We start from the raw sequence: 25369 nt of genomic DNA, 5'->3' as shown, positions 1-25369 counted from the left end.
ACAAGCCCCACTCTCTTTCAGATACTGAACTGAAATCTACACATGAATGTATATTATACAGTGAACTTTATTGAGCAGCTCTTTTCATTTAAATATTTCCATATGAGACAACAAAAGCCCCAAGAGCCAAGGTGATTTTGCTCAAGGTCATATATGGCAGTCAGTGCTAAAACTGGGTTCAAAGCAAAATCTTCTGATTCCATTTAGGATTCTTGTAGCAATAGCATATACTTTCTCTGTAAATATATATATATATATATATATATATATATATATACACACACACACACACACACACATTATATAAAATATATATTTATATTTTATATTATTTATTTATTTGAAAATGAGTATCTCTTATACATTGAAAATACACTTAGGTGAATATGGTCTCTAGAATAAAGAAGATTATAAATGATTTTTAAGGGTCCCAAAGCATTTGGATCTATTAAAAAGGTTCTTTAACACATGAATACATGATGAATTCATAACCAAAAAATATAGGAGATCTTCAACTTTAAAAATTCACACCACATATTCACTCTCTACACCAGTGATTCTTAACATTTTGGGGACATAGACTCTTTTAGAATTGGATGAAAGCTCTGGAAATTTTTCCAAGAGAAGTGTACTTATAGAGAAAATTTAACATATATTATCAGGAGGTTCACAGACTACCCCCATCCCCAGGACCATCCATGAAACCAAAAATGTTAAGAACTCAATCTCAGTTAATGGCAAAATGATTATCTGGCAAAATGAGACTCCTTATTCAAGTAGTTGGAATGATTACTTTTATTAACTTTTATTGATGATACAAAAACAGTAATTGCCTCCTACATGGAACCCTTAGGATTTATGTAAGATATGTGGGCATGGGAGATATATGAGGCATGTCACAAAGAAAGCATATGAGGTTTTGAAAAATAATCCCAATAGAACAAATTAATACTAGTTTCTGAATGAAGGTTATTTTAAGAGGAATATTAATGAATTCTTTGATAATCAAGTCTCTTGGGTATTGAGATTTCATTCCCTCTTACAAAAGGGTTTTATGCCTATTTGACTTCTAGCAGCTGTAATGCTTTTAGTTTTCAAGGAGATGAGATTACAGAAGTTTCCAGGTATAAGTACACTCTGTTCCTAACTAGAGTTTGACTCCAACCACTAAATTGGACTGAATCCCATTGAAAATTTAAAATATTTAAAAATAAGAAAATTTAAAATATATTTTACTTCCCCAAAGTAAGGCTATGCTCTGATATTTACCAAATCACTAGATCCTTCTTTCTTCCTTTCCTTTGGAACCTACTCTGACCCTGCTTGACCTTCTCAATCTTATAAATATAATGGTAAGAAATAAAATGAGATTTGATGCTAACAAGCAGTATCTTTTGAATCTCAAAGTAAAGAAGCATTTTCTGATCATTGTAGATGTCCAGTGATGAGGTAGCTCTATTGAGAAGTAATGAGCTCTTTGCCGCTAGACTGCATTTAGTGGAGGCCATTGAACAGGGACCTCAAAAAAGTGGGTGGTTTGTAGGATTTCCTTTCATATCTGAACCTTTGATATTAGCTGAAGGCCAAGGAGTGTGCAGAGGTTACAGGTCAGAATTAGTAAAGGTTTAAAGGAGTTCAGTAGGGGCACCTGGGTGGCTCAATAGTTAAGCTTCTGACTCTTGGTTTCAGCTCAGGTCATGATTTCATGGGTTGGAGGATTGAGCCCCACATTGGGCTCCATGCTCAGAAAGGATCTGCTCGAAGATTCTCTCTACCTCTACTCCCATTTGCCACCCCCCCAAATGAATAAATAGTTTTTTTTAAAAAAATAAAGGAATGCAGTATTCTCCATCATCAGACAAAGAATCCAGGTAGAACTAGTTGGGTTGAGTGAAAGGGATAGGTAGACAGTGGTAGTTGTGGTGTTGCCAGCATTGGTGGTAGAAAATGACGATAGTAATATTTTCATTATACTAGGTAGTTTATAAAGCATCTTCACATTTATTGCTTGTTTATAAGTGGAAAGGAACCAGCCTAAGGAATAGCCCCCCAAATAAGGGCACACTTAAATCCATTTTCTCGAGCATGGAAAAGTGAAGAAACTGAAGTCACCAATGAATTCTAACAAGCATACTGCCCTATGTGCTTGAATCAAAGTAGCATTCTGTTTCCTGTCATTTGCACAGGGATGACAACGACAACCGTGGTTCTTCATACTTGCTCATCTGGGTTAAGAGTTTCTCGGGGTTACTCTTTCACAAATGTCTTCTATTACATGTATTTTTGCCTTTTGTTTCCTCTGCATTTGACTTCACTTAATATCTGATTTCATCTGCTTCCTGTCTTTGAGAAAGGTCCTGCTGTTAAAAATGTGTTTTGTATGTTTTACAATGTATTTGTGGTTTTTGTCATGTATGTATATGTGTATAAATATAGGTAGAAGTGTCTTTATTTCTATCAAATAAAAATATGAGTTTAGAAATATATGGAGAGGTAGGTATAAATATAAATGACAAAGATAGATACACAGATGCAGATATGGATAACAGATATAGGCATGCTTATAGATTCTGCCATTTTGTCAGATAGGACTGGGGAGAAGAGGGAAAAACAAATGTGTTCCGTTTCTCCTCACATTCCATTACACCACTTTCTCCCATCTCTCCTTTAGTGTTTTCTTTTGTTGGGTGTTGCATTTCTTTTTAAGTGCAGCTTAAATGCAATTTTTGCAGTATGACATGATTTTTCTTTCAGAACACTTTTATTGTTTTAGTGCCTTAATTATAGAATGTAAATGTGACTTTTTCAAGTTTGCAGTTTTCTTCAGAATTAAAAATACTGTTAAATGAAAGAAATATTAGAAATGTCCATGTTCGAAGTCTTGCCTATCTGCAAGTTTTATTTTAAACAATTCTCTTGTCACTGTTGCCGTGACTACTAAACTTAGGGGTAATTGGTTTAATTTAGAGTCCAGCGCAGCTCTTCCTCACACTCTTTCTCTTTAGTACAAATTTAATAGAAACAACTGTAAGGGATTTTAGAAAAAGCATGTTTTAGAAAACATTTTGTCTCTAGGTTTATGTAATGTATAAGCACAAAAAATAGTAAACAGTTCAAGCAAAAGGGATTTCTGTTTTCTATATATTTCAGGTGAAATATTCTAGCCCTTTTTATTCAATTAAATATGACATGTACAGACACAGTGTTTTCTAATTTATTAGCATGATTAGCACTGATAATAATGTCGGTTTACATTAGGAACAATTCCATGAAAACGAGAAAGTCAATGATATTGTAGAATTCTCTCTATTCTGTGGGCAGTGAAAACCTAATTCATGGTAAATTACATAGCCTTGTAAATAGCTTTAGGGATGATTATAGAATTTTTCCCCAAATTGGGGCACTTTGGAGAGTGAAAGGGGATGCTATCAATAATTATACCAGTTAAACAGACATAAACTGAAAACCTCCTGGTGAAAATAGGTAGAGTCATAACTTTTAGGTTCACTGCATCAAATTTTATCCACTAGGGGCTTACCATCTCAAGACCACTTGGTAATCAGTGCAAATTAACTCTTTCAAGAAGATAGGAATATATGCTTACTAGGAGCAATCAGAGCACAATCATATTGTGTTCCCTTTTGAATCATGAGAAGATTGAAACAATTCAGTAATAAAACTAAATCATCAAATTATTCACTCGATTCTAGAGGTATTCCTATATTATTGAGTTTTTTAAAAGATCCTAACTATGAAATGTAGCATAAAGGTAATATATTTCATAAATATATACAGTTTCGTAGAAAAAAATTAATGTCACATATCCACCACGACCTTAAAGAATAGGACAGTTCCACTTTCTTTAAAGTCCCCTGGATTCCTTTCCTTAATTACACATCCCCTACCTCCATGTGACACTGTTCTCTTAAAGTCTGTTTTAATCTTTCCTGTGCTTTATTTTACCACATGAGCTTTATCCCTTGGAAATATATATATATATTTTTAAAAATAGTCGTGAAATTCATTTAACTTAAATCATGCTATACTCTTTTTGTTCGACCTTAAGTCTGAGTTCATCTTTGTTGATGCTTTTGTTATTAATACATTCATTCTCACTAATGAATGATATTTATTTGAATATGCCATACATAGTTTATATGTCCATTCTGTTAGATGGACATTTTTATTTTTTCAAAATTTTTGCCTATTTTGAACAATGTCTTCATGAGTATTACTGCATATGGGTCTTGATTTACGGTTTTCTAAATACACCTAGGGGTGGATCTAGGGAGTCATAATTTTACTACATGATGCCAAAGTGTATTTCAAAGTAGTTGCAACAATTAGTGGTACCAACACTGTAACAAAAGCTCCTGTTGCTCTGTGTTCTTGTCAGCACTTGTATTATCCAGCATTTTTACTTTTAATCATTGAATTAAAGGAACAACACTTTATATTTTCAACCTGAAGTCTGAAATCTTTTCTTTTCATAGGTCTGTTTACCATTTATGTTTCACTTTGGTGAAAGATCCCATATAATGTTTACTTTTTTATTGGAGGATTATTTAACTTTTTATTGATAATTTTAAAAGAGTATAGATTTTTGTCAGTAAGAATCCATTTTCTGTTTTCTATGTTGCATTATTTCCTGTTTCGTGGCTTATTTTATTTTATTCATTATACTAAATTTTAATGAAGAGAAAATTTTAGTTTGATTCATTAGAACTCTCTTTATGGCTAGCATTTTTTTTACATCTTTTTAAAGAAAATCCCTAGGTCATATATATATTCTTATATTTTCTTCTAAAAGCTTTAAAGTTTACATTTCATTACTGAAGTCTTTAACTAGATTACTGTGTGATTGCTTTAAGATAGGAAATTGTTTTCTTCCCTTTTTCCCACATAGAACATAATTATCTTAGGATAATATGTTACTAGTTTATACTTTATTCTCTGATGTGCAGAGATTTCATTTCATTCATTGTTTAGAATTCATTGTATTATCTTAAGGATGTGTCAGGTTTCCATATATTCATGAGTGTAATTCTGAGAGTTTGTTTTTTTCTGCTCCATTTTCCTTTTACCCAGAGTAAAACTACTCTGTTTTAATAGCTAGAACTTTTAACATCACCTAAGCTACTTATGGCTCTTTGCTCTTCTGTGTGAATTTTATAATTAGGTTGTCAGGTTTCATGAAAATCCTTTGATTTATTCTTGGAATTATATTGAGTCCACTGATAAATTCAGAGATATTGAATTTCAGTTCTGAATTGATTAGCCAATCACCTCAACTATACTTCTGAGTCAGATCAAGTAATTTTAGTTTTTTTAGTTGTCAACTGCACCTACATTTTCATATTTGGTGGCATAAAATTTGTCCTAACATTTTCTTATCAGTTCTTAATTTTGGCAGCATTTGTAGTAGATTATGAGTTTTTTCTTGATTAGTCTTGCTAGATACTTGTCAATTTTATTAATCTTTTTTAATGACCTTGTTGAGTCTATTTTATCTTTCTCTCAAATTCATTTACTCCTGTTCTTTTATTTTCTTCTCTTGCTTTGCATTCATTGTATTATTCTTTAGCTTATTGGTCGATTGTTTAGCTAATAATTTTATTTTTTCTTTCCAAATTGAGCACTTAGCTATTAATTTCCCACTAAATACTGCTTTAACTACATCCCATAAATTCCAATAAGCTGTATTTTTATTTATTTAGTTAATTTATTTTTAAGTAATTTAATTTCTTTAATGATTTCCTTTTTGACCCATGAGTTATTTAGATGTATATGTGGATGTTTCAGTTTATAAATTCCAAGTTTTTGTTAGGCATCCATTTGTTATTGACTTGTAACTTTATTTTTACTGATTATTTGGAATTAATTTATACATTTTGTGAACTAAACATTATCAATTTTCATAAGTGTCCCATTTGTGGTTGAAAAGAATATGTAGTCTCCAGTTGTTGGGTTCAGCATTTTGTATTCAAATCTCCATTCTTGGGCAGCCCAGGTGGCTCAGCAGTTTAGCGCCACCTTCAGCCCAGGGCGTGATCCTGGAGACCCGGGATCGAGTCCCACATCAGGCTCCCTGCATGGAGCCTGCTTCTCCCTCTGCCTGTGTCTCTGCCTCTCTCTCTCTGTATCTCTCATGAATAAATAAATAAAATCTTTAAAAAAAATCTTCATTCTTCTTTACTTCTTGATCTGTTGATTACTAAGTTATGTTTAAGTCTTCACTCTGATGACAAATTTGATGACATTAATACTTGTAGTTCTGACCAAACAGCAGTTTGAAGTGTGACAGATAAAAGGTATGAACCTTTTATTACTATCTAGTGACCCAGTTTATTTCCAGTAATGCTTTTTACCTTAGATAGATTTTTCTCTAACACTAATACAGCTGAAACCATTTTATTATGTGAGCATTGGCTTGGTATGTCTTTTTTTTGCCAATCCTTTACTTTCAATTTTTCCACATCTTTGTGTTTTAGGGGTGACTTTCATAAAAAATAGATATTCTTTTTATACCACTTTAACAACTTTTTCCCCTGGAAAATTTAGTCCCGTTTGCACAAATTATGATTGCTGATATAGATTCACTTCCCTTTTTTTGCCTGTTTATCACATTTTCATTATTTCATTGAGTATATGTTCTTGTTTCTATTTCTCATCCTCTTTTAGATTGTGTTAGGTTTAGTTTTATTTCTATTGATTTGGTTTGGTTTGGTTTAGCATTGTCTTATTTATTTTGCTTCAATAGCTTGGAAATCATTATATTCTCTATTTTTTTAAATTACAGTTTTAAATGAAGTCTGAAATTAATATCTTTACTCTTCTCTCAGACTAAAATGCTGTAGAAGGTTTTAACCCCAGCTATTGTTTGAGATTTAATTCTATCTTGTTTTTTGTTTAAACATTGACAAAGTAGACATTATTTTTATTGATTTTCAGGAAAATTATTTTAAAATTTACCCAAAAGCATATTCTCTGCTCACCATTTCTCCGTGCATCTTATACATCCCTCCTAAGTTCCGTCCTCCTGAAGGAGACCTTTCAGAAATTTCTTTAGTGATGATCAGTTGGCAGTAGCTCTCTCAGCTAACAGTTCACTTGAAAATGTCTATTTTGGTCTTATTCTGAAAAGATAACTTTTGCTAGAATTATAAGTATAGACTAAGATTTTCCTTCTGTACATCAAAGGTATTATCCCATTGTCTTCTGGCTTGTCATTGTATTACGTATGGGAATATATATAATATAATCTGCCCATCCTCCCCAATTGCTTTTAATATCTTCTCTTTGCTTTTAATATTTTTCAGTTTCACTGAGATGTTTCTAACATATTTTTCTTAGTTGAGATTCATTAAGTGCCTGAATTATGTAATTGGTATATTACATCTCTTATGGAAATTTTTCAGCTATTATCTCTTTCAAGATTATGGTTTTCACATTTTATCTAATCTTTACTTCTATAAATTGAAAAGGTATGTGATAGGTCTTAACACTTTATCCTCTATTTTTGATAACTTCTCTTTCATATTTTTTATCTCTTTCAATCTATATCTTGAGTGGGTTTCTGAGTTATCTCTTCCATTTCACTTTGTCTCTTTTCACTGTTTAATCCCAGGGTTCTTAACTACGAGTAATTTTGCCCACTGAGGGACATTTGGCAATGTCTGGAGGAATTTTTCATTGTCACAATCTGATGATGACTACTAGAATCTCCTGGGTAGATACCAAAAATGCTAATAAACATCTCATAATACATAGAGCACTCTTCATAAAAAAAGAATTATCTGGCCCAAATGGTCAATAGTGCTGAAGTTGGAAAAAAACATGGTCTAATCTGTGTTTTAATCCATATATTGAGTTTTAAATTTCAAGTGCTACTTTTTATCTGTAGAAGTTTTATTTGATTCTTGTTTTAAAAGTGCTTGGTCAACCTTGATAACTTAATTTTTCATCATACTTTCAATACCCATTCTAATCTTTAAATGTATTTGATTCACAACAGTGCCAATAATTGCTGTCTTTGTGGGTTTCATTCTATACTTTTTTGTTTCTTCTCTTACTCATGGTGGATTTTTTAAAATGTATTTTTTATGTGAATTTAAATTCTTGGAATATTGTCTGTGGGAATTCTTTAAGACCTATGTTAAAAGCAATGTTAATTAGTGTACCAGTAATATCATCATCATCATCTGTGAGCATGTTTGAAATGCAAATTTTCAGACCGTCAACAGATACACTGAATCGGAATCTCTGGAGTGGGATCATAAAAACACTATTTTTTCATTCTATATTGCCAAGTGACTTTAATGCACACTCAAGTTTGAAGATTTGAGAAGTACTGATTCAAAGTATTCCTCCAGAGAGGATTTCCATTTCTTTTCTCAGGCATCTGGAAACATCACCAACCTAAAACCATTTTTAAACTCTTTTGGGGAAGGAGGTAAAGGAACATGGAAGTAGTACCATTCTAAACTTATACAGGAATGTGGTATTTTGACTAGGAATTCTCATAAAAGAATTTTTTTTCCTGTTTTAGCCAGAGCCAAGCCTCGTCAGGCAAGCCTATTTCGGTGGGGTAGATCTTTTTCTTACTCACCCACTAAAGGTGACTCTCACCTGGCATTTTGGCTTTACATAGGAGCGTATGAATTAACCTCCCACTCTACTTGGGCCCAGACATTTAACTCACTGCCCATTGAAAAACCAGGGTCTAGCCTCTTCATAATCGGTAGAAACCCTCAGGATAATTATTCCTATGCTAGCTGGCACCTGTCTCTCTTGCCCACCCAGAATTACAAGTGCTTGTCATTTCTACTCTTCAGTAGTCTCTTATCTTGTGTTAGAAACAAAAGCAAAAGCAAAGTGAAGAGATTGAGGGAATATTTTATCCAATATTTTAGATGTCTAAACCATAGGAAGTTCATCTTTAAACCTAATCCATCATATTGTCAGACACAGAAGACTTTATTTGTTTTTTTTATAATACTTACCCAAAATATTAGTGTGATCTGAGTAACTATTAAAATGGCGAGCCATCTAGACCATGAACTAAAAAATAATGCCTGCCTCTAGTCTGACAACTGCATGACTTCAGTTGCCAACAGCTACTGTGGAAATGAGCAGGGGCAGAGGCAGCCTGTCAGTTACTTAATGATCTCAGTCAGGCAGAGAATTCAATACAAACTAAGTAATAAATACTGACTCACAAGCACATACCCTCCGGCAAACGAGCTTCCAATGCACACTAGGACCCACAGTAACTGCCTATTCCCATTGGTCTTAAATAAGTAGGTATCCTGCACCAGCAAGAGCTTTAAATTTTTTTCTAAGGCAATAAAAATATTATGTAATTCCCCAGGGACCAACATAAAATATTCAGTCTTTTAAAACCATTCCTGTCCAGTGTTTTATGTGAGTTTTCAGAATCAGGGCTTCTTCTCACATAATAAGTTTAGATATAGTCCTTCAGGGAAAGGAATGTATTGCAATTATAACCTTCAATTAACCATCGTATCTTGGTAACAATATTTTCTAAGTCCCCAGGCAAAATAAAGCATGGCTGTTTGAATTAGTGTTCCAATTCTCTCCTTCACTTTCATAAAGGAAACATTCAATATACATAATGATCTTATAAAATGCAGGAAAAAGTGACAAAGGAAGTCAAGGAAAAGTAGGCAACACTTGAAGTTTTCTCGTTGTAGAATGTTAGAGAAATCTGTGCTGTGTAATGACATTCTTATGACATGTAACTTTAACTGAACAGCTCTGTAGTCATTGCAGAGAACAACTTATGTAAGAGTAAACCATGTGAAATTGTTAGTATTCAACTATTTTTGACCTTCAAATCTACAAATTCCATAGGATTAACCTAATATGTTAGGTCAATCTAGTCTTCCCAGTTAAAATTGTTTCTGGATTGTCTGAAACTATGAAGTTATGCCATAATTGAATTGAAGCCACTCCATGGTATTATGGAACATAAAAAGGTGATCTAGCAGACATGCAAATAAGAAGTTTAAATATGTCTACTTATCTTTCAGGACTACCAGTAAAAATTCTCTGTGGTATACCAGTGGTATCAAGTTTTGCTTAGATGTTCGCCTTTGACTATGCCCTGATACTCTGTGGTTCTTTTCATCCATGCAGCGTTCTTCTGATTCATTTTTCTCCATTTGTGCTGTTTTTCTCTGTGATGTGAATCCATCCTTATCCATTCTGTCATGTCTCCATTTTTTGCTGTTTCTTCAGATTGCGCTGAGCTATAAGAGGTAAGCTCCATCAAAAGAGGAAAAAATGGACTCTTCTTTGTGTCCAGGAAGAATCTGTTTTCCAAGGTATTCTATAACCCTGCCCCTAAAAATCAATACTTTATAAACTACACTTTGAAAGGAATTTATAAGGGAAATAATTCCCCTTAGCCACATCCACACTAGAATGTTCCGAATGTTCTTTCATACACAGTGTGAAGTCAGTACTTCTTGCTAGGTATCTTCTATCAGGATCATAGTAGAGTCCGTAGCTTTGTAGAGCCCTCAACAACTCCCTCATTGTCTGTACAGTAAAATAGACACTACAATACCCCCAGAAAGTGCTATGATTCAGTGCCATCTTGACGATAGGGTTTCAAGCCTGTTTTCATCTACCAGATTCATAAAGATTATAAGGGCAATATTTGAGTTATTGTATATCTCATTCCTCAATGTAGAGAGTGACATTTCCAAAAGTAACCTGGTTTTACAATTTACATGGATCAAATTCATCAGATAATAACCAACCCTCCCTTTAAGATTATGCTGCCTAGTTAATGGGAATTATTTTCATATTGATCTCAATTGCATTTCTAAACTTTAGGATTTCCTAGGGCTGATAACTAGTAATATCTGAGTTTTATTATAACGTGTTTGAAAGAAAATCAGAATTGCTTCTCATTCAAAATGCCCTGAGCTTCCTAAGCAAATAAAACTTTTTTTTTTCCCCTGAAAAAGGCAAGCCAGTCTACATAGAAAGAAAAACTCACAAAGCATGATTTGGATTTTTCACTCCTCTACCGTTAATCTTCTCAGTGTCATCTAAAGTTAAAGGCAATAAAAAGATCCTCTGTCCCATACATTTGAGTAGGTTGAGTTTCACCCTTGGTAATCCTGTAGGAGCCAGGGTCTGTGACATAATGCTGCCCCGGCAGTAATTCTGTCTCTTTGCCATTAAGCAATGAATCCCATTGCCTTATATTGAGAATGCGTCAAAATCTGACGGGCTAAAAATAAATTCGCATCACTCACCTTGCCCTCCAGACTGCCATACATTTTTATAGACAGATGTTCAAGCCTTTTCCAGACACAGATTAGCATACCTGAGATGGTTAATAAAATAAATATTTAATACAAGAAAAGAGTGTAGATATTTAATCTATTTGTTATGTACTGCAATATTGATAGGTTTGATGCAGAAAGTCATTTGACCCTCTGCAATCTCAAGTCTTTCTGTTCCTTTGACTCGCTACCAAATCTTAGCACCAATGCAGTGGATGATAGATTCTCATCATTAGGGTCCATTTTTTATTAATGACAGGTTCTCACCATTAGTGCTCATCTTGTATTCTGTATTTTCACATAGATTAACTTAGTATGTAGTAGCAATACATCATGTGCTTTGTGAAATCAAGTTCCTACATAAATATATTTCTTATTGGAATTCTTGATGGCTTCCTTTAAGCTGTGGACAATGAGAAAATGCCTAAAGGGCTTACTTGAATCATTCCGTGTGCTTGAGATGCTGTGGTACTCAAAGTATGAATTCACCAACTCTCTCTAAGGGGAAACAGATTAAGGAGAGCTTCTGAGAGGAGGTAACTAAGCTTATTCTTTAAAATAGGGATTTTAAACAGCTCCACAAGTCATGGAAAAGGGGTTTAACAGCTCCACAAGTCATGGAAACAACATATGAAAAGGAATGAGGTGTTATATTTGGGGGACTGTAACCAGTTTGATGTAGTTAGATCATGAAGTATTACTAGAGGAATAGAAAGACAGATGAACCAGATAACAAAGATTGGGTGTCTTTATTCATGTTATTGTTGAGGTGGATGGAACCTATAATAAATTTTAAATAGGAAAATGATGTGATCATATATTTGTATTTTAGAGAATAACATCACATGACATCAATGCCCCATTTTTGAACTTTCTACATGCCTTCTAGAAATCATCTTTTACCAAGATTTATATGTGTATAAATTAAGACTATGCAGGTACAGAAGAAGAACTAGCATAGATTTGGGCATTCGAAAGATCTGGTATTGAATCCTATGGTCACCTCTTTCCAGCTGTATGGTGGTAGAAAAGTTATACTGCATTTTTAAAAACATTGAAATAAGGATATCATTTCTAGACTAGAGGTTTGTTATTATAATTAAGAATTATGACTCATAAAAACTAATTTGCCATGTAATTGATACTCTTTATATATTTATATATTATCCGCTTTTCTAATATTGTGGATGAAAGCATTGTTAAGAATATTATTATTTGAAATGACAGAAAGTATTTCAATTTGAAAACTTTGTGGTTATTAGGTTATTAATCAACTTATGATTCTTAGGTAACTCTGAGGTGATGGCTAATATTGTGAAGCATTCTTTTAAAATTGGCACAAGTTAAATAACACATTAATTATTGATCTGTGTGATTTTTGTGACCTGTTGACCTTCTAGGGAAACTTCATGCTCCTCCCTCCATTTATTTGTTTGTTTGTTTGTTTGTTTATTTAGCTTGTAAAGATTTCAGTCAGTAGCTGATACCAGTTTCTGGGTAGCAACTAAAAGTTGTTTTTTCTTTTATTTTTTTTTTCAAACACATCCTGACATGACAAGATGGAACCATATTTTTATTTTCTGAAGAAATGCTCTGTTTTCCATTTATCAATTAAATAATTTCCTTTTTGTCAGACATCTTCAATTGAAACCATGCCTATTTAAGCAGAATTTGATCTGTTATTCATCACAAAGTCAGGAGAAAAAAGACTAACTCAACAAAATCTAATAAACACTTCCTTTTCTTATTAGCCAAAATGTATAGAAACAACAGAAACAGTACTTCTTTGGAGCATGTGGATGGTCATAGATAACAGATTATTGTTGGAACAAAATCACTCTTGCCTCCCTTGATTAACATAAGACTGTTCTAGAAATTGAATATTGGTTTGCTACAGGTTAAAATTTTAGGTTTAACAAAAGCTTCATATTGAAAAATTCCTTTGAAAATTATCTCGCTCTCCCATTCAAATCCCAGCTGCCTCTTAACTATGCAAAGATAGAGTCATGAAATTACTTGAGATTCTTCAAAAGGGGAAAACTAACCACAGAAATCACTTAAAATGTCTCATTCTTCAATATCCAAATTTGTCTTCAAGGATCCATTTACCAGAATCCCCACCACCATTAACCATGATAATACAACCCTGGGAAATATGGCTAACCTAAATCAAGATATGGAGACTAAAATAAAAGTATGTAGTAATTCCCTTTAAGGTCAGTCTATTGCTCATTAATCTCACATCATTCTTTCCTTAACAACCACTCTCAGGAAGCTCCTGTGGTAGCCAGAGCAGCTCTGTTCCTGGAATGTGCCAGGTTTGTTCACCGCTGTAACCGTGGCAACTGGCCAGAGTGGATGAAAGGGCATCACGTGAATATCACCAAGAAGGGTCTTTCCAGGGGCCGCTCTCCCATCGTGGGCAACAAACGGAACCAGAAACTGCAGTGGAACGCTGCCAAGCTCTTCTACCAATGGGGAGACGTGAGCTTTTGATTTTCTTATATAAAAATTGGGGAGCTGGAATGAAGGGAAGAACTTCTGTGTTTATGTTTTGTTTGGTTTTTGTTTGTTTGAGAGACAATTAAGTATCTGTTACGTACCAGGCAATGAACAAAACATATTAGGGGAAAGTAAGCTTTAATTCATTTAATCATTCCAGTAAGTCTATAAAGTTAGACATTATCTCCTCTGTTTCTTGGTCCTCTGCCTTCTCCCCGCCCCCCCCCCAAATGTAGACATTCCCAGAATTTATTATCATTTTTTTTCCTGCATAACCTCCTGCAGGGATACATTTATTCCTGTGTTTTCAACTGTAACCTGTATGCCGGTGGCACAGACGTCTCTATTTGTAGCACTCCGTTCAGATCCCAGGCCAGCATTGCCAACTACTCCGGAGGCATTTGCTTAATACCCTGAAACACAATCTAACCAAAGTAAAACTTTTCTTCCCATATAAATATACCCTCATGTGCAAACCTTCCCGAACTTTCTATTCTTGTAAATGGTACCACCATTATCTAAGATGACAGCCTTTGAACATGTTCCAACCTTCCTTCCCTTATTGATTCCACCTCTTCCACGTACCAAGGTCCTGTTAGGTCACATCTTCATTCCTTCTCATCTCGATGACTAAGATATTTTCCTATTTGGTCTTCTTCCCACAGTTTCTCCTCATCTGACCCATCCTACACACTGTCAATAAAATGATCTCCATATGGCAGGGCCCATCTAAAAGCAGAACATTCATACTTATCTCCGGGCTTCCAGATTTGCCCCCTCTAATTCATTCTCCAAGCTGCTCTCACAATGATTAGGCTAAAATGCAAATCAGATGGTGTTTCTTACCCACTTATAATGCTTCAGTGGCTCTCCTTTTCCCTTGGGATAAAACCCAAATTGCTTAATCTGGCATCACTGCTCTCTCTTGGTGTTCAAACCATACCAGGATTATGGATGATGAAATCAAATGAACTAATATATCTAAAAGAACATTTATCTCAATCCTTTGCATCTAAGAAGTGTTCAATAATAATAAAAAATTATTACATTAATTTTTGAAAGCAGGATACATGGTTTGTGCATTTCTGTGTTGTTAGCACAAAGTCTGTCAAATGAGTAAGGGTTCTCCCTCACTCACACATTACTTCTCATCGTGCTTCCTTAGAAAACAAAATGAGTTTGGCTTTACGGAATGTAGAGTCTAGTCCCAGTCTACCTTCCCAGCCTTCCTGCACATGATTTCCTCTCACAAAATTGTACTTGAGCCAACTGGCTTACTTGTTAGTCTCTGAACACATCAGTGCACCTCCTTGATAGATCTTTTGGAACTTTCCATCTCCTCCTCTTCCCTATTAGCCAAAACACTAATTCTTCAAAATCGACGGCAAAGAGACAATATATGATTCTCTGAACTGAATTTAATCTGTCCATCTTCCAAATTATTTAAAGTCTCTTTCAGCATTTAATGTGTTATTTTGATGTGTTGTTGCCTCCCTGGGAGACTGTAAGCTCCTTGAGGGGAAGAGCAAAAAAACAGATACCCTGTGTTTGAATCCCTGACCACAGCTTGCTGAACCACCTTGAACTAGTTTTTCAACCTCTGTAGCCTTCCCAGTTGACAAACAATGATCCTTCTAGATGAAGGTTTATAATCTACTAGGACACATGAAGCAAAGATACTGACATACTGTAACCATTTATTCAACTCTATATTTTATTTAATACCTAACAGATGACCTCATTTAATAAATATTTAATGAATGAAAAAAGGAACAAAACCTATCCCCAAGGCATTTTTCTAGCCATGGAAGAGACATGGAGTTCTAAATTATTGTGTAGACATTTAGTATTACCCCAGAGAAGTCCCATTTTCTGAGCAACCCTTTAAGTTTATGAACTGTGGATTTAACTTAAATTGCTTAGTGTCAGCATCCTGGAATGATTGATGCAGATTTTTTCTCCTCACTATTAAGTTTGTTGGCTCCATTCCAGACTCATAATTGCATGTCTCCTTCATTAGAGAAGATCTCCAGGACAGTAGCATCAGGACAAGGCTTTTCGTTGAAGTAGTTGCTTTTAGTTTTTGTTTCATTTGATGAAACTTCTCAAGCTAATGACTAAGCTTTTAGGAAGTTTTGATACCTTTTTTATACTGCTTTCTTTCTCATTGATATAATTTATGTTATTTGTCACGTAATTCCAGAGTTCAAAGAGACCTTTTTGCTTCCAGATAGCCAAGACATTCAAACAACTTGTGTTTTTATTTGGAGACATATCCTTGTCAGTTTCCAGTAGAGAGTCTAATTGCTTGCATGCCCAGAATCCAGCAACTTCTCCAAATATTTGAAAAAAAAAATACTAATTCTATAGTAACCAAGCTGCCAAACTCCAAGTTCAGTACTAATTTTAGCTTTTGACTCTCCTTCCTAAGCACGTATCTCTTCTTGTATCGAACACAGTATGTAATCGGAATGTAAAAAGGATTAGATAGAGGTGGTGTATTTTGTCTCTTTGTGGAAAATTCCTTTTGGCAAATCAGACAGTAGTGCATGATGAATCAGAAGAACAGATAACAAGTATTGATTCTATGTTGGTGTTCAGTATTCTACCAAAATTTTATTCAGTATTTCTTACTAGTTCATGGATTATCATATAGTGAGGGAACAAAGTCTATTAAAAAAGCCATTAACTGTGTACATAATGGCAGATATAAATAAAATCGCTCTACGAAAATCCATGCCAGCCTCCAAACTCATTAGCATGGCAGTGACATTCTCATAAAATAGCATCATCAGAAGCATTTTGAAGAACCATGGATTCTTATTTTTTTTTAACTACAACAGATTCCTCCTGCACATTCCTTTATAAGAGACCTATAAAATAAATGACTTTCAATTAAGTGGAAGTATTCTCAGAAAAAAAAAATTTGTATGAGAACACAAAGGTATTGTTCCAGTTTCTACAAGTCTCTAAATGACCTTGGAGATAGCGTCTATGGCATCCACCCCTGGATTTCCACATACGGAAATGTGGTAACAACACCATGGCATATAGAGAAGGCTTATGCTATATGTTTCAGTATCAGTCTCTTGGTTTAATGTGCCTAGTTGATTATACATACCTTCCCATTAATGGTTGCTTATGACCTCTGTAATGTGAGAGCCTATTTTGGAGTCTGACATACCTTGTGCTATTTCACTCTTTTTCTCCCCCTGGTAGGCGATTGGCGTCCGGTTGAATGAGCTGTGCCATGGGGAAAGTGAGAGCCCCGCCAACCTGCTGGGTCTCATTTATGATGAGGAGACCAAGAGGAGACTGAGAAAGGAGGATGAGGAGGAAGACTTTTTAGATGACAGTAAGGAGACTCCCTTTACTACAAGAACCCCTGCTTGTAAGAATCTCTGCTTTAGGAGCACTTAATATTTCTCTTTCCTCTTTCATATTCTTACCACCTTCCCATGTCTCCCCACTGCACCTTTCCCCCCCTTCCCTATGCATGGATGTAACGCATGTGCATAAAGCCACACACAGAGAGAGGGCAAGAATCAGAAAGAGAAGACTATAGACAGAGACAAGGAGTGGCAGGCAATATGGAACTACATCCATTGGTTTGTAGTCTGTCTCTTACTATTATACAAAGATTAGTATTAGGCCTCTCTGAGAAAATATAGTTGTGGAAAATTACTGACACAGAAGAAGTTTAATCAGGTTTTACATTTTGTTTTTTCTCTTGGAGATTAAAAAAAAAATTAGACCAAATAGAATTGAACATGAAATGCTTCCCAGATCATTAAAGAAGTGGATTACTTAATTACTGTATTTAACATGAATTTGAAATATTAAATAATTTAGATGATTAGACTGTGAATGTCTGCTGTATACTGTACTTGTTAAAATCAAAGTGAGTCCCACCATAGAAGAAGAGTAGAGACAAAGAGAATCCTGTGCATTCCTCTTCAATACCATTTTGTGCATATGTGTGTTCTATACCATATAAGCTTGTTGTGTATGTCTACCACTGCCTTTTATGTACTGCAAAATTCCTAAATGGTTATGGAATTAATAACATTACCTCAGAGACTCAGTGAGGCATCTTCCTCTTGACTTTCCCTAGTGGTTTGAGATTGAAACTTCCTAGTTATGTTACAGACTGTCCTTAGTTAAGTCAGACCAAGCCTATTTCATCTTTCCAGTCATGAAATGTAAAAGGATGGCTAGGGTGTAACATTGTGTGTAATTAAATAATAATTAAAGAAAACATATTGCCTTCTTTTCCACTTTTATGCCCAGGATTTTTTTTTTTTTTTGGCAATTTATTTCATCTTTTTGCCCTTCTAAGCCTTTATCACATCAGAGCCAATTTTTTTGACTTAGCTGTTGACAAAACACCAAATTCTGACACGGGTCTTTCAGCCCACCAGTGAACCAACAATCTTGGTCCCTAAAGATTCCCTCAAGTTCATAGTCTAAACTATCCTCTGAAAAGTAGTATGGAGACTGGAATTGGGTCTGATCCTTAGGACCACTTGAGGACTACCACAGAACCTAGTGAATGCCTATGGAAGGTATACCCAAACTGCCCTGGGTCTGCTAGGGGTCCTTCAGAACAGAGAGGAGCTAAAGCAACATTCGATGAATGTGTCTTCACAGGCCAAAATGGACTTTAATCTCCGTGAGACCACATAAGTATCATTTACCAATGTGTTATGCCTGGTACTTCAGCTTTTTGATGAAAGCATGTAGGACTCAATCCTTGCTCATTTTAACAGGATATTTCAGATGATAGTTATGAGAGAGCCTGAACTAAGACCAAGTACATTGTTTACAGGATTGACAAGAAGAATCTGGAGAGTAACCTCAACATATCCAGAAGTTTATACTGAATATTTAGTGTTTGATTGTTTTTTAAAAACTATTGCACATCCACACAATTTCTAGAGTTACGCAGTCTATCCATTAAGACTGGATTTTCTGGCTTAGTTCCACTTTCTTGTCAGTACATAGCTCATTTTGCATTTCAAAGGTAATTATGGTTCAAGTACCAGTCTAGAAATTTTTAGAGGAGTTTGTCTCTTCAGTTCTTAATAAGAGGCAGTGTCCCCACCCACACATTATCTCTGGGAGAAAAAGCAATGGTTTTTCCTGAGGGAGTGATAATCAGATATCTTCAGAAAGAACATAATTTCTACCCACTCTCAGTATCAGCCATGATCTAGATAGATAGATATAGATATAGATATAGATATAGATATAGATATAGATATAGGTATAGATAGATAGGTATGTAGATCTCCTATTAATTAAGGAAGCCTAACATACAGGAAATATTTTTAGGAATGTTGATATGTAATGATATTTGTGATTGCTTGATGCCTTGATTCAAAATAGATAACTATTTTCTTTCTCTTATGAGAGACAGAACTCGACATTGCTTTGGTCTTCTTTTCTGAAGGCTGATAGGTAATCAGTATATTTCTGCAAGATTAGTGATGACATGTAGCTGAGAACTAATCCCAAGAATTTTAAAAGTCTCTATGATATCACCTTAATATTAGCCGCCTTTAGAGCAAAAGCCATTACTGGGTCTAAGATAGAGGCAACATTTTACTCATTCAAGACTGCTGTACTTCTGAGCAAAAAAGAATATTTGCATAATTCTAGTGTAACTGTGCTCTAATATGATAGTGTATGATATGTGCCTTGTCTATGTTGCAGAAACACATCTAGGCTAGACTGGAAGCAAAATCATTGCCCTCAAGATAGTTCATTTTATGAGAGGTATCTGGGAAGACTTTAATAGTGCCAAAACTAGTTCACCATCCTGTACATAGTCGAAATCTGATTAAATTAGCAATGTGAAAATCTTGCAAGACTGCTTTCCATTTGTTTTTGTTAAAAGGCTTCCTAGCTTAGTAGGCTGTGTTTTGTTACTCTATGAGCCGTAAGGAAAGTAATCTAGTTCTTACTGATAGATCTTTTAATACTAAGGAACTCACTGTAGAATTACAAAGTGGAGGACAAGAGAGGTATATGGTTATGCACAGATTATGCTAAAGGGAATGCAAATTGAACATGAATAGGCAACATTCTCATATACAATTTCATTTTGGACATGTTCAGGTAACATTCTCATATGCAATTTGATTTTACACATGTGTGGCTTTGTCCATCAAACCGTGCCTCTCTGTATTTTTTTATTGGTTTGTTTATTTATGAAGGAACTCTTTCACTCCATAGGTACTGTGAACCCCTCTAAATGTGGCTGCCCCTTTGCCTTGAAGATGGCCGCATGCCAGCTTCTTCTAGAGATTACCACCTTCCTGCGAGAAACCTTTTCTTGCCTGCCCAGACCACGCACTGAGCCTCTGGTGGTAAGTAAGGCCTGGGTGTTAATAATCAGGCTACTCAGAGAAGTCAGACATGTGGCTAGGTTTTGGGTTTCTGCAATTTCTTCAAATGCCCAGTGGCCAAATGTATCATATAATTTAAAAAACTCAACCAGGGGATTTTTATATTATAAAATCTCCTTTTTTTTTCTATTACAAAAAGTAATAACTCTGAAGTTGACCTTGAAATCACTGAAGATAGCACCACTGGGTAAAACACTGGATTGATCATTGTCAGTTATGTTAGGAATGTCTCCGAACCTTTGGGCCAAGAAGAGGCCACAAAACAACTGAAGCATTTGTTTGAGTCTTAGGGATTGCAATCTGGGAGACACAGAGTCCATGGAAATGGAAAGTGTGCTCCAAACTGGAATTGTGAGCAGGCGTATAAAGGTGAAAACCACAAGGTCATATAACTTATTTTAAACGAATTATGATTGGTGCTTGCAGAGTTTAAACTACTACAGGATTGGATATTTAGCTAACAGGTGTTACATTATCTCTATTTTGATCCAGAGTAGAAGGAGGTGTTCTAGGAAGCAGTGGAGATGCAGTTGACAAGTGGCAATTGACAAAAGTAAAAACTCCATGGTGTCTAGAACTGAAACGGGAGACTTACATAGGTCCTAATTCCTTAATATTCTTTGGTCTCTATTTTGAGTGACTCTCTTAGCAATGCTTACTTCGTTTCAAATCTTCTTTCACAAGCCTTTGGTTCCTTTACTGTGCTAACTATGAGGAGTTTTATGGGCAGCATTTTTTAGAAATTACTGACAGAATTTTTTGTCATAAAAATTTAACAGCTTGTAAATCCATATAGAAATGTGTTTCCAGTGAGTTTTCTCATTTAAGTTATGGGCAAAAAGACTTGCTTATGTATTTAGCATATAAACATCTCTAACTATGTATTGTTATTCCTGCAGTACTTCTTATAGATAGGCAGAAGAAGACCACACATGGGCGTGCACACACACGTGCACACACATGCATACTCCTGCACCATCCAGGTCTGATTTGTTTAGCAGAGTATACCAGCATTCTGCAAGGGCCAGGCATCTTCGCAAAGTGTGTGGGATGGGCACCCCTTGGTGCCGATTTTCCTACACTTGATCTTAGCCAAAAGGCCAAGAAGCGATGGAGCTGATTTTCCTTGGCCCATAGTCCTCTAATAGGCACCAAGTTTCCAATGGTTCTTTCATTACAGGCACCATCCTGCCAGAGCTGAGAAACCAGACATTTTTTTTTCTTTACACAAGACTTATACTACTCTACCAGAAAAATTGTTACACAATTTATGTGCTTCTATTTTAGCCAGTTTTCCAGTCCACCAGCTCTCCTACTTTTTTAACCAGACTCAAAATGAACAAGCCCATACTGGGGTGGGGGTGGGGGGTGAGCATACAAAAGAATTGGTGCTGTTATCCTTGAACACTGCCTCTACCTCTGGTTTTCCAACATCTGGAAGACCTGTTCCCTCACACTCTAAAATGTAAGATGGACATTTTCAAGTTGGAAACATTTGCAGGTAAAATGCATGTTTTCAAGAGAAACATACCAGTGTTTGGGCTACATTATTTGCTGTCGGACAGGCAAGTTCCCTCCTGCTGCCCTTACTATATTTCCTATTAACTTGGGCCTTTAATTTTCTGAGTGTCAGCTTTACTATTATATTGAGATTACTCTATAAAACAAATCCAGGCCAACACATGTGTTTAAAGTCAAGTGGGATGACATCTCTATCTATCTGTAAGGCCTCTTCTAGTACTATTTTGTCAGCATTCTAATTATCCTGAAGCCTTCATAAAACCATGGTGGTACATCTACTTTTCATTTTTCAGATTTTCACTGGTTACCCTTTTGATCCACTGTGATTTAAAAAAAAAAAGCCTTAAAAAAAAAAAAGCCTTAAAGTTTGACTAATTTATTTTTGTTTTCCTTTTCAATTCCATAAAGCTATAGGTTAATATCCATTATTATGGAAAATTTTATTTTTTAAAAAAATCAGTCAAAACTTCAAAAAATTACTGTAGAACCAACTGGCAGACTAGTGGAAAATGGCAAGAAGTTAAGCTAAAACAGAGCTTTCAGTCATTCAGTCAAGGAGAGGAAAGAGTTCACAGCTACATCACCTTTAATAGGGCCTCAGAGAGCCTTCATTCACTACACTGGAATTTTCATTGTCCAGTGTAGATATGCATTATGTTGTGATGTGACCTTTATAAAATAAATGGTAAGAAGCTTTTTCTCATGTTTAATCTCACTTTGGTTGATGGGGAAAAAAACAAACACACACACACCTCAAGTCACTTTTCAATGTACTATAAATGGTGAGTATAAGAACAACACTGAAGCTGTAAATGCTGCAATTGTTCTTAAGAAATTGTACTAAATAGTGAGTCTAACAGCTTAAGCATAAATACCATCAAAATGAAAGATAATGTTTTAACAAAACACTTCCCGCAAGGGTCTACAGATCTTCAAAACAAACTTTTTAGTTCAGTAACATTTTTAATAACAGTAAAAATAATAACTACCTAATGTACAAAATAATAAAGTTTTAAGTAGTAAAATAATCACCTTTTGAAGCAATAGATATTCTAGAATCTGAAGCTTGGGGGTGAAAGACAATCAGGGACACAGTTTCTATCAAGAGAAAAAATCCTTTGGACAGAAATTGCCATAAGGCTCTTCCTAAAATGGATGAGATTTCAGAAGAAATTTCTGTTTGAAAAAGTCCTAGTTATTTCCAAAATGTGGAAGAGAAAGCAAAAGAACTGAAAATACAATAATTTAAAAGTTAATTAGTTTAACCACAGTTGTTTCTTGGTTAGGGTCAGGAAATCCCAGGAAGCCACTCTCTGGATTGGTTGGGTGATGGAGGTAAAAGAAAAGGCAAAATGATACCAAAAGATTTTAAAAGTTGATAAAGAACATTTTACCAACTTAACAATTTTTCTCAGATCCCTAGTTGAAACAAATAATTTCTCTCTCTGTGTGTGTGTGTGTGTGTGTGTGTGTGTATGCTTAAGAGCTTCTGGTAACATCTTTAGTCAATGTTTTTGTAAACCATAATAATAAATAATGTCTTTTTAAAAGAAAAAGCATTTTTATAAGATTTATAATATAAAATAGCATAATAATCAGATTTTTCTCTAAATATTAACTTCCAAACTTGAGAACAATAAAGAAATAGTTTTTAAATAGAGAATTTTGTTTCTAAAACTGCTACTCAAATGTTTACCAACTAAATTAATGAAACCAATAACCAATGGCCAAATAACACGACGTAAAACAAGTAATTCCCTTCCAATGGATAGATGAGTCTGCAATAAAAAAAAAAAACAGTAAGGAAGTCTATTGCCTACATTCATTCATTAGATAAAACAACATATTAGATGCTTTTGTGCAACATTGTGCTAGGGGCTATGCCAAATATGCTGATGTAATTTAATAAATCAGGTTATAACAAATATACTGCTGGATTCCAAATTTCCTAAAGTTAAAAAATGGGAAGCAAAACACAATTTACATATACCAAGACTGATGAATATTTGTTGGGTGTAAGACCATGAACAAAAGATGGTGTGATAGTTATAGGAGTAGGGGTGATACAGAGGTATATATATTGAAACAGGAGATCCAACACATAAAAAATTACTTCCTGATGCAAAATATAAGAGTGGCCCTGACAAGGAGATGGTTGGCCAAAGAAGGGGCTGGAAAAACTTGAAGAATCTTCCTGTAAGAACTCACATTTGAATATAGCTTTGAAAGAGAGATGGGATTTTGATAAGTGGATAAAAGAAGAAGAGATAATGACTTTTGAGAATCAGAGTTGTTATATTACATTTTATCCTAAGTAAGAAATTCATATAATTAAGTTTGGCTAACAAAATACAAAGTATATTAGTTTTCCTAAAAGGGATTAATTTCAGGAAAGCAATTGTATTCCTAGAAAATCTTTTGACAATGCTAAATACATTCCATGTAGTTCCTTTATTTTTCGAGATGCGTTCTAATTTTCTAGGTACCAAAGTCAAACTTTTGTTCTTAATTAAAAGGAAAAGAAGAAACAACACGTAGAGTCTAAAGTTTCATTTATTAGGAGCGCCTGGGTGGCACAGTATGTTAAACATCAGATTCCTGGTTTGAGCATTTTAGGATTTTAGGATTGATTATAAGATCGAGCCCTGTATCAGGCTCTGCACTTAGGGCAGAGTCTGCTTGGGATTCTCTCTCCCTCCCCCTCTGGCCCTCCTGCTCATGTCTTATCTCTCTCTAATAAACAAATCTTTTTTTAAAAAGTTTCATTTATTAATAACAAATGCATAAAATTTCAATCTTGGAGCAAACTAGGTTTTTTAAAAATGTTTTTGTTTTCCATATCTTGATGACTCTGAGGACTTCTGTTATATTTAGAGAAAAATGCGCTATAGAAACAAAAGCAACATTTGATCTATTTTTCCTTCAACAGGTCCTCCAAAAGTGTTTTACAGATTAACAATTAAATATGATCTTCTAATTGAACAAGTCTCTATTCACAGAACAGGTCAAATTTTCAATTGGGGGCCTCATCGACCAAACTCTTACCAAATACTTCCCCTCCCCATGGCTTTTGTTAGGGTACTGGCTCACGCTGTTCATAAGCAGTTAGTCATGGACCCTCCTCTTATACTGAGGTCCTTCTGGAAGAGAGTAAGAAATTCCTCCAATGCCTGATTGTATTTTGAGCCTCTGGACCTCACATAGGAAACTTCTTAAGGCTGAGCTGCCTTTCTTCACTTGTTTGCTGAGCTACCTTTAAATCCTCATGACGAAACTCCAACATCACCTCTTTAATCATTTTCCATTTCTGCAGAAATTTAGCTGTTTAAAACAGCACATAGTATCTTACAGTTCTAGGAATCAGAAGTCTGACAAGAGTTTCACTGGGCTAGAGTCAAGGTGTCAAGGAAGCTGTACTCCTTTCTGAGACTCTAGAGAAGGCTCTGTGTCCTTGCCTTTTTTCCAATATCTTGGGCAACTCACATTCCTGGCCTCATAGTCCCTTTTTCCATTTTCAAAGCCAACAATTTGGCATCTGTCTCACTCTTCTTCCACAGTTACATCTTCCTTTGACCACAGCCTGGAAAAGCTTTCTGCTTTTAAGATTTGTATGAT

At 34.9% G+C, this 25369-nt stretch overlaps 1 protein-coding gene across 50 annotated transcripts in view; it reads left to right on the top strand.

Annotated features, from left to right (window-relative positions):
- Positions 1–25369, top strand: part of UNC80 (unc-80 homolog, NALCN channel complex subunit) — a 216077-nt gene that overhangs the window by 83997 nt on the left and 106711 nt on the right. For 30 of the 50 annotated variants that reach the window (XM_072743068.1, XM_072743067.1, XM_072743044.1 and 27 more), the window contains exons 23-25: positions 13593–13805; positions 17043–17178; positions 20061–20194. In XM_072743068.1, the coding sequence (XP_072599169.1) occupies positions 13593–13805; positions 17043–17178; positions 20061–20194 (483 nt within the window). Of the gene's footprint in view, positions 1–13592; positions 13806–17042; positions 17215–20060; positions 20195–25369 lie in introns of all 50 variants that reach the window. The other 20 variants (XM_072743060.1, XM_072743059.1, XM_072743035.1 and 17 more) reach the window with 1 other exon arrangement.

Source organism: Vulpes vulpes, chromosome 16 (assembly GCF_048418805.1).
Source record: "Vulpes vulpes isolate BD-2025 chromosome 16, VulVul3, whole genome shotgun sequence".
Taxonomy (NCBI): Eukaryota; Metazoa; Chordata; class Mammalia; order Carnivora; family Canidae; genus Vulpes; species Vulpes vulpes.
This window is presented reverse-complemented; position numbering and strand designations above follow the sequence as displayed.